We start from the raw sequence: 13059 nt of genomic DNA, 5'->3' as shown, positions 1-13059 counted from the left end.
ACACACACATATGTCACACACTTGGTGTAGACCTTCCACCTTCTTTGATGGTATGATAAGGCTTCCACAGAGTCTCCCATTTGAAGATGCACAGCCTAAACCAGCATCCAAATCATTTCTCCTTTTGAAGCAAATAATTTCAGTCAAACTCGGATTGTTAATAAAATCTTAAACACTACCTGTCTTGTCTGTCAGCAGATAGACAAGCCGGCCCAGTTCTTCGGGGATGGTGCTGGTCCTCACAACAGTGCCGGGGATGTTTTCGTCTTTCATTATCATCCAACCGTAGGCCGACTTTCCCATGTCCAGGTTTACACGCAAACTAAACAAAAAGACGAAATAAAATAAAATGACTGTAATCCACCACCAATAAAACAACAAAGCTGTATTAAAGACCAAATGAAAAGAAATGGCAAATGGCTACAAAAAAAAAACGAGAAAAGAGAAAAATAAAGGGGGAAAAACAGATTAAGAGTTTTAAGGGTGTCTTTGTCCCACCAGTAAGGTTACAAAAACAAACTAAGAAAAAAGAAAAAAGAAAACACTGGCTAATCCTTTTTTTCTTTTTAAATAACTTGTCCTTTTTTCCACTGTATACTGGTTTTGGTGAACCTAAACTGAAATAAAAAGATAATACTTTGAATTCAACAACTGAAGCAAAATAAATTCAATATACAAAAATCAATTTAACCTTGAAAACAACGATTTGATAGGAAATCTGTTTTAAATTTACTGTAAGATCAAGCTTCAAAATGTTATTTTTTCTAAATTTTATTGGTTTAAAAAAAAAAAATAACATTATTATTATTATAACTATTTTGGTAAGAACATTTATACCCGCCAGTGTGGGAGGATCGTCTTCTGAGGTTTGTATTTGAGACTTGATCAGTATCATTTTTAAAGACTGCGTAGGTCGATTTTTGAAATGATTTTTTTACGTTCATACCACATGTTCCTGATGGAAAGAGCTATAATTATTTGATGAGAATTACACTGTACCTGATGGGGATGATGTAGGAGAAAAGGACAACAAATCGGAAGAGATTGCGGAACCAAGGACCCACAAACCCTTGCAGTGCAACCATCACCACAGAGAGAACCACCTGGGCCAGGAACAGGGCTTTGGTGAGACGGTTCAGCTCCAGGTCCAGCAGGCCAAACTTTGGGGAAAAAATAGAGGTCAAAATAGGCCAATTATAACATAGCTGTCCTGCTTCATCGATTACAGAGTAATTTGTGTAAAATCTGATTAAGTTTGGCTTTTTTTTTTTTTTAGCAATTTTTCTCTATTGTAGGACACTTTTTCAATAAACTTGAAATACAAAGCCAGAAAAAACATCTTATTCCTTTTCTGGCAACTTAAAAAAAAAGAAGAAGAAAGGGGTGCAACTTTGCAACTTTCCCATCTGCTACCAAAACCTTACAATATGCGACACATGGGCAAAAACAAAGCCAATCAAATTCTCAGCTGCAGGTTTTTAACATGCAAACTGTGTATACAGCATAAGTAAGTTTATTGGTGCTGCCACTTTGTGCTAAACTTCAAATTGCATTATTGTCATGCTGAAGTATTGTCTTTCAGTGCAACAAATAGAAGGTCAAAAGGCCTCAAAAACAGAGAAAGTTCCCATATTGAGATGGCTCTCAAGAAAAACAGACAAAAAAGGGGGTCAGAATTGTCTTTTATTTTTCGAGTGTATCTCCCAGCCAATGAAGCATGTGGGAAAAAGATGTCAAATAAAGAAGCGCCCTTCCCCTTTCTGGCAGTGCTCGCAGCAAAGCCCTGTACACAGAGGGCTTTCATCTGACGCACCACGCTTACAAAAACAGCAGAACATAACATCTCTCCTCTCTCAAATAAAGGAACTGCTCTGAAAAGAAGGGGAGGGGGCAGGCATATATAAAAAGCAGCAAAATTCCTCCAGTGCCTAAACCCCCACCAAAACCATTCCCCTGAGGACTGGGAGAGCTGGGAGACCAGTGTGACTGATTTATCAGTTGGTGTTAAACTCCCAGTAGCAGAGTGGGGAAAGGGGAAGGGTAAGGGGTACGAGCGAGCGGGTGGGCATCTCCCCACCCCAGTGCCTCACTACATGGTTCATGGTTGAGCTATTGAGAAAAATAGCGGGTTTGGGTGGATTAAAATGAAGAAAAATTAAGACAGAGAGCACAGTGCATGCCTGAAAAGCAAAGGATCGCCTTCTGCTTGAACAATAGCTAGTCTAAATTTTCCAAGCCTTGCCGGGGATCAGATGAAGTCATTATTCATTCAGTCAAGGGGGGAAAAAGGACTCAATTACCTCAACCTAAAGATGCTATCAATGAATAAAAGTGCATATTTTACTCCATTCATCTCCAAGCCATTAAAACTGAAAGGAATGATTCGATCTGCCTGTGTGGCTTGTATTTTAGCATGTGTGTGAAATCTGATGACGGACTGCAGACGTGGGACATGAATATTCATGAAATTAAAACCAAAGAATATCAGGGCTTCAGTCTTAGTGAACGGTTAAAGCTTAGAAATGCAGCCAAGAAGAAAGTCAAGAAAAATAAAATTGATCTTTGAGAGGTTAGTAAACAAGTTTAGGTTTCTATTTTTCCAGAGCAACTCAGACACACGAGGAGAGCTGAGTACTGAAACTTGGATATAAACTTCAAAGAATCCTTACTGAGAAGTGGCCTCTTGTCAAATGACAATGTTTTGCCTCTTTACTCAGACAGGAGTTTGTAACTATACTGCAACAAAGAGTGAATCTACGCCTGACGTCCTGTCAGATTGATCAAGCGCGGGCATCGTCCTGGCCGGTGTCACAACAGATTATATGAGACCAAAACGTTCTTGTGACTTTAGCCGCACTGTATCGACTTTCTCCCCCAATCTCCAGTCTCCATATTGGCACTTCTGACATCATCTCCTTGAAATATTGAATTCCTCTCAGCTGTCGGGCTTACACAAAACACTGGCCGGCTGTTCGACCGGCCACATCAGCGTTCTAAATAAAAGACACTGGTGTCAAAATGGTGCTGCAGCAGGACGGGGTTATGTTATGCCACGGAGAGCTTTAGTAGGTGACAGCTGGAAGTGACAACTTTGTGTGTTAAAGTCATTGCATGGTAGATTCAGTTTAGCTAGAAAAGGAAAAAACCTCTGAGATCTTGTTTATTGCTGCCTCTATCAGATGACCTCTGTCTATCTAGCCAAAACATCTTCCAGGTAAAAACGTATATTTAGCATAAAATTGCCATTATTCACTTCAATCCGGAGACAAAACGCTCAATGGGGATTCTATGGGATTAACTTGGTGTTGAAAATGTCATTTAAATCCTCAGTTAGTTAATTTCCCTTTTGGTTAATTAGCAAATGGTACTGACCTTTCGCGCTGACAGGCCCAACTTTATCTAGAAAGTCAAGGTTAAAAAACCACCTTGTCGTAGTGATTGATTAGTGATCAGAGGTGAGAGGGAAAGAGATGGCATGAGGAGAATTTGAGATAGAAGTTGCTTTGTTTGAGATGTTTTATCCACTGCAGTGTTTTATCCACCATAGAGGGACTCCATGTTTCTGAGTTATGCCTTGTAAGCTGATGAAAAATCTATAGAGGATATCCTTACATGAACATTTTATTTTGTCCAAAATTCTGCTGAAATCAGCAATGAGACTTTAAAAACAGCCAAAATAAATCATTATTTGATACAATACAGAAGCACTTAAAACAAAACTAGATCCAGCATTAAAAATTATGATTGTTTCTTCTGCTGCTTGTCTTACTTTTAGTAAGGTAACTAAATCAAATGGGGGAAACAGGAGGATCTTAAGCAAGTTTCAGACATTTTTAACAATAAAGTGTTAATTGTAACAGTTTTAATATTTATAATTATATTTCTAGTATATCACTTCACATTATTTGTATAGGAAACTAGAAAAAAACCCTTAGATTTAAAGCTACAAAAAACAAAAAAAGCATTCACCTTGTTCTTGGCATAGGACGTGTTCAGTACGCTTCTGGTCTCTTTGCCTGTGTAGATCACCACCCCTATCACCGTGCCTGCCAAAGATAGAGACAAGGAAAGTAATGCTGCTCATTAACTGAACCTCACCCCCACCATCTCACACGCACATGCACACACAAACACGCACACAGCACACACAAATATGCATGCACACACTCATCTTGGTCAAGTAAGATGAACTGCATGAGAGGAAACACAATAAGGCTGAGCTGAGGCAGTTTTGTCTCATTGCCACTCAAGCCAACAGACAGGAGTTTAATACGCTCAGACACTCGGGGCCTTCAGCTACCCTATGGAAGCTCATAAAAGCTGATCAATACTCTGCCATCTTTATTTGCCAATTCATTACAGTGGCCTTATTAAAAAGGATTAATGAGTCATTAATATTAAATGAGCTTAATGGCAGAGCAAAGACACTAATAAACCTAAATACAGGCTCTGAAATCCCCAAACTATAAAAAAGGCAAGAAAGTTACAAATGGTTAAAAAAAAAAAAAAAACAAGGAAAGTAAAGTGCAGGCACAACAGAGACCAGCAGCCACAGGATCAGAGGAGAAAGGTGATGAATTGCTCCTGTTGACTTCTAACTCCAGAAATATTGAGCGGTGTGACAAATAGTCTGTGTGGCTCAGCATGCAGAGGGGCTTCAATCTGAATATGCGAGCAACTAATTCTCCTGTCACAGCTGGACTGAGGCCCGTAACCGTGTGAATACACAGTGATCTGGGCCAGATCAAGCGCCCTGAACGCCACTGTAGAGGAGAGAGGTGTCTGTCAGGAAAAGTCTTGTGAGGGACAATGACATTCCCAAGCAGAGATGATGTAACGAGTCTAAGTCAGGCTTTCTGTGCCACTGTGTGTGTTTGCTCTTCTGGTCAAGGTCAGGCCAGAGGGGAGAGCAACACCACAAATCAATGCTGTGGCCATCACCGGGAGCGTCACAAACACTCTCAACTGACGGAACCATTTCTGCCAGGAATGGCTTGGCTGAACTGCAGGAGGACCACCTCCACCGTGGGTTTTCTTAAGCAAATATCTATTAAATCAAACCGATTGCTCAAGGTTTAAACCCATGAATTCTCTGTGCAAAACTTGAGCACTTCACTCAGGAAGTGTGAGCAACAAATTTAGAAAATACATAAAATAAGAAAAATGAAATATGAGTTGGTGCATGTTTCTGAAAACATTTACACAGACATGCATTCACATCTTTAGGTTGATGTTTAGCAATAATAAAAGGTGGCAGAAGGTGAAATTAAACAATCCTAGTTTTTTAAAAGCATCCAGACGCGCAATATTTCTGTGATTCACTTCAATTTCAAAAATAAAAATGGATATAACAGCTTTCATTTACTTACCAGAGGCAACTACGGTGCTGGCCCAAAGAGTGTTTTCAATGCTCAGACTCTCATGGATCTGTGGGTCCGTGTCTTCCTGCAAATAAACAAATGGGCATTATTAGGACTTTAAATAACTCTTAACTTTGCTAAATTAACTGGTGCTTTGAAATTAAATTAAATAATACTTGGATACAAATTAAACTCTACATATTACTAGTACAAACTTAACATGCTTTCTGTTTCTTCCTTTTTGTGACACTTTGCTGTATGCGAGAAAAAACAAAGCAAACAAGAATCCTAAGACATGGAAAACTGACCAAAGAAGCTTCAAGCTTCAAAGAAACACCTCGACGCAGTGAATTTATTTCTGCAATTAGCCACCTTCTAATTAGTATTTCTCAGTGTGGCCCTCAGGCAAACAAACACAAAAGTAGCACCACAGATGAATTTCACTCCAGTGATTTTAATAGTAAAAGACAATTTCCTGCAGGTAAACATCTTATTTTCGTCAAAAATAAAATAATGGAGACAAATTTTATTTCAGCTTCTACAAACTGTAAAAAACAAACTGATTTCTAATGATTGAAATCTTTATTTTTTGTGCAAGAGGCTCCAAAATCACAACCAGTGGGTCTACACTGTATTTTTTTAATAATAATAATGATCTTAGCCTTATTACATAAAAGTGTACTATCTGATAACCATTATTTAATAAAATTGCAATGAAAAAACTACATTTCCCAATTGTTTCATAGATTTTTTGGACAATAATTAATAGGAAAAAGCTGAAAAGTTTTGTTTGGACAGAACAGAAATTGTTAAGAGACCCCAGCTCAGACGGTGCATAGCCTGACCAGGATGGCTGAGCTCTGCTGTGCCATTAATTTTCTCAAGCACCTTGCACAGTTGTGCCGACTACAGCAATACAGTAGTCCCCTTACCTATACTTTCACTAGATTTGGCATGGCGATAGAGGCTCCTTTTAAAAAACAGTATAGAGTGTTCAAGTAGATGAGATTTTAGTGATAAATAAGCCCCTTGAGAGCCTCTTGTTTCACCCTCCCCGCTTCACCCCTCTCTCTTAAATAAAGACAAATGCTGAAAATGGCTTGAGTCAGGAGTGCAGAGTCAAGGCTCCAGTTTCGGCTCAAATTGCCTGCCCGATATGATAATTATGATACCTAAGCACCCACATCCTGTCAATCCACTCAAACATGGGAAGAGGTGCATGAAAAATAAATGGCAGTTTGCAGAATGCTTGACCGCTCTGACATTGGCATCACAGTACGGTGTTCATAACTGCAGAGGGTCTCAATGAAGACCACAGAAACAAAGCCACTATATCCGTCTGAAGAAAGAAAAAAAAAAAGAAACTCTCATAAATAGGTAAGTTCATTTGCTGCGGATCTGTGGGAACCCATTTTTTTCCCATCCTGCTCAGACTAAAAGCACACGCTATGCAAAGGAAGGCCGTGGAGGATGAATGAGCGCAGGAAGTGCTCGCTCACTAAGCCTGGTGTGTGGCCAAGAGTGAAGACGGACTACAAAGCCCCCCTTTGTACTGGAGCTCTCCTCTCTGTGGGGGCTGCGCTAATCTGCTATTAATAAAAAAAAAAAAAAAAAGGAAAAAAAAAATATCACTGAGCAACAAGCAAGACAGGATGGATAGAGCTGGAGCTGCAAGAACCTGCCTGTGATGTAAGAGGCATGCCTGCTGGAGATAACAACAGGCCCAGATGGACACACAAGCCCCTATTGTTGTCACTTGTCAACACATTGCAGTGATACACATCTTCTATGTCAATCCACTTTCTATAGAAAAATCTGCATTTCTTTGAGATTTGTTTTACAGGTTATAAATATGTCAACGAGCTACTGTACCCTTGTGAAATTCCCCTCGAAACTGTGGATGTCCAGCTGAGGCTTCTGGGCGTAGACGTAGGCGCTGATAGAGAAGAGATCCTGAGACAAGAAGACACGACAGAGGTGCCATTTAATTAGTTTGAAAATGAGACACAGTCTCATTTAACTAGGTTATATGAGTGAGCAATTCTTCTGAAAACTACAAATGGAAAAGAGACCAGCTGTTTTACAGGGAGAGTAAAAACTGTGTTAGCATTTCAGTATTTTACAGTCTAAACACCTTATTTGGAAGATGTGAAAGTATCTTGCAAAAATATACTTTAATTCTGAAAACAAAAGCCTCACTAATTCCTATTGGATATTGCAGCAAATATTGTTTAAAATAACATGTATTGCTAGACTTGAAATCTCAGTTAATATATATATGTGATGTACTACAAAGTGTGTTGTGTTATACATATCTTTAGCACAGTTGCTCAAATAAATAAGACCGATCTTGCTACACGAGCAAAACGTTTAGTAGGATTTTTTGGTTCCTTGGCAAGATTTTGGAAAACAAACAGAGTCAATGAAGGGAGTACTAAGATAACAGCACTTCCATAAATGTAGGATCTGGCTTATTAACAAAAAAAGGAAACAACCTCAGGAAGTCACAACAATCACCACTGAATCACGACCATTCAATCATCTGTTCTCTCAGTCACCCTGACAAATAGGAGTGCAGCCTAAGGCCTGTCAAGCACCCAATACCAGCCTTCCCCCCTCTTAGTGGAACAAAAATTGATTGTAAATATTAAATTATTCAGGCAGGAATGCAGCGCATGGAGCATCGGCAGCAGTTAGGCAGGCCTCAGCTGTGCTCAGATAGTGTTCTCCTAGCGAGAACATGGGCAGAGCGGTTAAAGAGGAGCAGGGAAGATTATTTTACTGAACCCCCAATGGAGAGTTATGTTGCTCCAGCATTTTAGAGACAAAAGCACAGAGTTGGTGCAGCGACGATTTAGAGATAGCAAGTGTGGATGATGATGGAGGAACAATACATGACCCTGATGAAAGTCATTAGTTTAAATATAGAAACAACAGCATCATTTAGCAGATGTTTTACTGGAGTTGTGAACATATAAACTATAATACCGCCTCAGTGGGTGTAGACATGATGATAATTTAGTGCTTATATTCTGAAAAGTTTCTACGTAGGATGGGGGGGACATACTTGATTGGTTAGGACCTCTACTATTCACAGTCAGCAACCCTTCTTGTTGTGAAAGTGCATCAAACCAATTTACTTTAGCTCCTAATATTCTCTGGCAAATGAACAATCTTTTAATGTAGTATAAAAGCGAGGCGTGTTAACAAGGCGAAAACTGGCTCAACTAAAGACAGCTCGTGCCATCTTCAGGTGTCTTGAAACCCAATACAGAAGCCGTGGCTCAATCATCAAATGACTTGCTGAAAGTTTAATTCTCTGATCGCATTAAGTGGCAACAAAAAAACAAAAACTCAAATCTGAAGTGTTGGGTATCAGCTTAAAGGAAGCTGCTGTCAGGTTCAGACTGTTCCTGCTGTCTGTCATCAGTGATTAGGTTTCCATCACAGCACAGACATTCGATGAGCGGCGCTGTTAGTGATAACTCAACACTCATTCACAGACAGTTTGTTACCAGAGATTCACTAACGTATCCATACCCCTACTGCTGGCAGCCGTTGTGTGCAGCCAACAGCAACTTTCAGTTTCCAGTCTGTTTCTCCATCCAGCTGATCTGTTCTGATAAAACATGAACCTGGAAAAAAAACAACAAAACACAAAAGCTCTCAAAGACTGCACAGTTGTTGTGATTACACACTTTGCATTGCTCTTTCACACTGAAAGTGGGGTACAGATACTTATTCATGTAGCCATGCTTACTGGTTTGTTGTGTTAATTGACTTTCCCATATAAGACAAATAAATTATGACTCACGTTTAATCCAAATAGCTTTTCTTTTGAAAATCACAATTTTTCTTTGGCATTTTGCAAGTTTTAACACATATTTAAATGTCATTATTTATTTTTTTTAATATTTCAATTTTTAGAAACCTTACAGTGACTAAAGTTTAAAAAATATATCATGTGGATTAAACAATTAAAGGCCAAAAACATGAGAGTGCTTCGTTCTGATGAAACAAAAAGATGCTTAAAAAACATGCTTCCACATTACCATGTGTTAAAGAATGTAAACATATTCGCAACACATAGAAATTGTCTTAATCTAATAATTCGAGGATTAATACAGAGCCTGTAGCACAACAGAAAGCCTCTGTGGTTGCTGTGAACACCGCAAAGCCTGATAAAAATTGAGCAGTGGTGACCTGTATTGATCTGAGGCAATATTACATATGAAACTGATGGATGAGAGCAACTATCTGACAGAGAGGGTAAAAGGGCAACTATAAACCATCCCTGGAGGGTTAAGTATCATGGAAAACATTAACACAAGTGGGATGATTCATGCTTTCCCTCTGCAGTAATGGCAGGTCAGCTTCTCACGTGACACCACTGGGATGTGAGGGTGTATATGAGTATGTGAAAGACAAAATATACGAGCCTGTGTGCGAAAGAGAAATATGTTATTTTATGTGGATGTGTGTGGGTGTGTGAGTTAGAGACAAAGACATCAACAACTTCCTGCCAAGCTTATTGACATATCAAAGATTGATGGAAATGATGTCCTCTGAACATTTCCTCCTGATGCCACTCAGAAAAGAGCCAGGATCTGATGCAGCTCATTGATTAATTAGAATTTGCATCGTCAATCACTTGAACAAATATGAATCACAGGGTGACTTGTCAAAGGACTAGAAGTGTAGGGAAAAGTCACATTTCTCACCTAAATACACTTGACTCAGCTGGCTGAACTGCCACAGAGAACACAAAAGTTCAACTGTAAGCATTCCTTGCGTTATTTTTATTTATTTATTTTTATTTATTTATTTAAACATACCGTTACAGGTATGTACAGGTAATGCTGATCTACTTGCGTCTCCAACATATTTTGTCCTGCTTCACAATGACTGATTTAAAAAAAACAAAACAAAACAAAAATAACAGACCGGAGTTCATCTGCTCACCAGCTTTTTCAGACGTCCTCAGGAAAATCATATCTGCAGGAATCCTTTGGTTCTAGGAAAAAAAAGAAGAAGGAGAAAGGAAGAAAATGTTAAAGGTGGTGTGTCATTGAGCACTATGACAAAACCCCTCCAAATCTTCCTGAATAATTAAATATGGTCAATACCCTGACTTGAAGTTAAAGGAGAAACACTTTACGTGAATCTAATGCACAGCAATGAAAATTCAAAAATGGACTTAGTGAGCTTTTCACTATTTTACTCCACATATATCACTGTAACAGTGGTGTATAGGAAAGGACCCAAAAGCACAAGTTTCACCCTAAACACTCTGTTTTAGACTGTTTTTTATGCTCTTGGCTGTGTTTGATGTCAGTGAGAGGGGATATCCCTCAGACAGTTATTTCAGGTGCACAGCTCTGGGGCTTGAGCACAGAAACAAACTCCTGGTAAACAAACCAATTTGTTTGGGAATAGCAGCCAATCAGATGAAAGTGGTCTTAAAAGACAGGGTAGCATTAAAGGAAGTGAAGGAAAAACATAGAAGAGTCCAAGAATAAAAATTTGGAGCTGGAATTGACCTAGAACCAAAAATCACAAATTGATCATTTTTAATTCAATTTTTAGAATTGAGAATGTATCTTTGGTTTCAAACAAATAAAACACATTTCCCACCGTACTGTTTAAATCAAATCCATTAATCTGTTTTATAATATCTGCCTGTTAGCAACGATGCAAATGCTTATAAAATTAGCTCAAGCTAATGTTTTGAAGAATTTAGAACCTTTTTTTGTGGTTGTTTTTACTTTTAAACAAACATCTTTTCATAGCATATGAAAATAAATTCCAAAACTGTTGTCTAAACTATCAAGTTCCTATTTTATGTATTTTAAATAGCTTAAAAAAAATGAGTCAAATCAGCACCTATCAAGCAAATACACCTAACTGAATCCCTTCAGAATCCTTCCGTGCAGAGGCATCTACAGGGTAGTGACAGGAGAGATTTACCTTCTCCACGATGATCAGGTCTCCAACTTGTATGTCTGAACTTTTCACTTGAATTTTACCTAAGGAAAAGCACAGAAATTGTGAAAGACTCTAGACTTGTATCCTGAAATACCTTCAAACTAAATTATGTCATGAAATAAAATGCAGATATTGATTTTTGGCCCATGGAAATGATGCCGACTCTTAAAACCACAGCCCACTTTTTGCTATTGCTCTTTTCTTCCCCTCTCACCTTCTAATTGATTGATTATCTCCAGCTTGATAACATAATACCCTTTTGTTTTCATCTCTGGTCAGAGTCACAGACAAAAACAATGACATAGAAGGTCACTCTTAATTATACCACTCCAATATCCGCTGAGAACCTTCCTCTTTCACTGTGCTCACATGCACAAACATGTACATATGTACACAGTGGCTGTGAAGTGCTACGATCAACACAAGGCACAGATCTTAGGTGTTGATAAATTTGAAGGGAAAAAAAAAGTCAATGCAATTACAGTGAAAAGAATGACTTCTGTTGCAAGTGTAAAGGCAGTGGAGAGCCGTCTCTTAATTGCATGGAGCCTCACCATCACTGGAATAAGAGTCTCATAATGTCAGCAAACAGCTAGAAGAATAAGGTGGAAGGTGAATAGGTCTCTTTCAGTCATCTCACTAACCTCTCACTGTCAGTTTGCTGTAGAGTTGAGAGTTCATCTCTTTGTCCCGCTGATAACGTCTCACTTCGTCCACAGCCTCCCGCACCATTGTGACAGCTAGCACAAAACCCTGAGCGACAAAAGAGTGCTTTAAAAACTGAGTTTTATCAATAATAAAATCCATTCATTTAAACTGCACGGGCATTAACATTAACAAATTGGAGCAGGTTCTCACTTAAAACTGTTGCACTAGTGAAAAGTGGAAAAATATGGGTTTATTCTCTTGTTGAATTCTAACAGCACAACTTACTTGGCTTCACTCTACATTTAATTTAGTTGCAAACAACCTGATAGATCAAAATTTAATAAATAAAAAAATTTACCAGAGGTGCCCAATATGTGTACAAGTATCCAATTTTCAGTGATGGCACAAACTGCGAGCAGGCCACCACTAGAAAATAAAGATTGAGGAAGAACTTGAACTGCTGGTAGAGAACCTGAGAGGGGACAGAAGACAAAGATTCAGCGAGGTGAGTGAACATGTCAGCAAGGTGAGTCAAAGATGACGACAGCTGCAGACAAGATAAAAGAGGATGCAGCAGCAGAAACAAACCAGACGGGATGGGTTACTGTACACGTTCCAAGAGGGAACAAGATACATGTTAATGCTGTTAACTTTACATTAACCTAATGGAAACTCTGACACTTTGAGAACGTCTGTTTCAAATGGCACGCAGGGTGCAGATTTCACATGTAAGGGCAACTAGGTACGATGTCAGTGCCTAAAACTTTCAAGAATAATCCTGCACTGCGTGACCAAAGCTTCAAATGAAGGAGGAAAACAGGCGCATTGTGTTGATAAATCAACATGAGGTTGACTCAATCAGATACCGTTTCAGGTGGAAATTACCAGAGACTCTTATTTTACACACACCAAAGTAGCTCTTGTGAGCTGCTCAAGCTTCTTTGCTAATGCGCCATCTATCACCAGGGAGATCGCAGTATTCTAGTCATCTAAGGTCAAATTTTGAATAATGTTTGCAATAATGAGAGTCCAGTGTCTAGTCACAGATTATCAGAGACAATGGGAT

General features: G+C 38.9%; 1 protein-coding gene across 2 annotated transcripts in view; it reads right to left on the bottom strand.

Moving 5' to 3' along the window:
• The window catches only part of atp9b (ATPase phospholipid transporting 9B), a 43456-nt gene that overhangs the window by 17174 nt on the left and 13223 nt on the right, over positions 1–13059 (bottom strand). For both annotated transcript variants that reach the window (XM_031733635.2, XM_031733627.2), the window contains 10 exons: positions 12352–12465; positions 11990–12098; positions 11328–11386; positions 10323–10374; positions 8901–8995; positions 7233–7313; positions 5370–5445; positions 3970–4046; positions 1000–1160; positions 180–322 (listed from right to left, as the gene is read on the bottom strand). In XM_031733635.2, coding sequence (XP_031589495.1) covers positions 180–322; positions 1000–1160; positions 3970–4046; positions 5370–5445; positions 7233–7313; positions 8901–8995; positions 10323–10374; positions 11328–11386; positions 11990–12098; positions 12352–12465 — 967 coding nt within the window. The remainder of the gene's footprint in view (positions 1–179; positions 323–999; positions 1161–3969; positions 4047–5369; positions 5446–7232; positions 7314–8900; positions 8996–10322; positions 10375–11327; positions 11387–11989; positions 12099–12351; positions 12466–13059) is intronic.

The sequence above is a fragment of the Oreochromis aureus genome, linkage group 22, assembly GCF_013358895.1.
Source record: "Oreochromis aureus strain Israel breed Guangdong linkage group 22, ZZ_aureus, whole genome shotgun sequence".
In the NCBI taxonomy this organism is placed as follows: Eukaryota; Metazoa; Chordata; class Actinopteri; order Cichliformes; family Cichlidae; genus Oreochromis; species Oreochromis aureus.
This window is presented reverse-complemented; position numbering and strand designations above follow the sequence as displayed.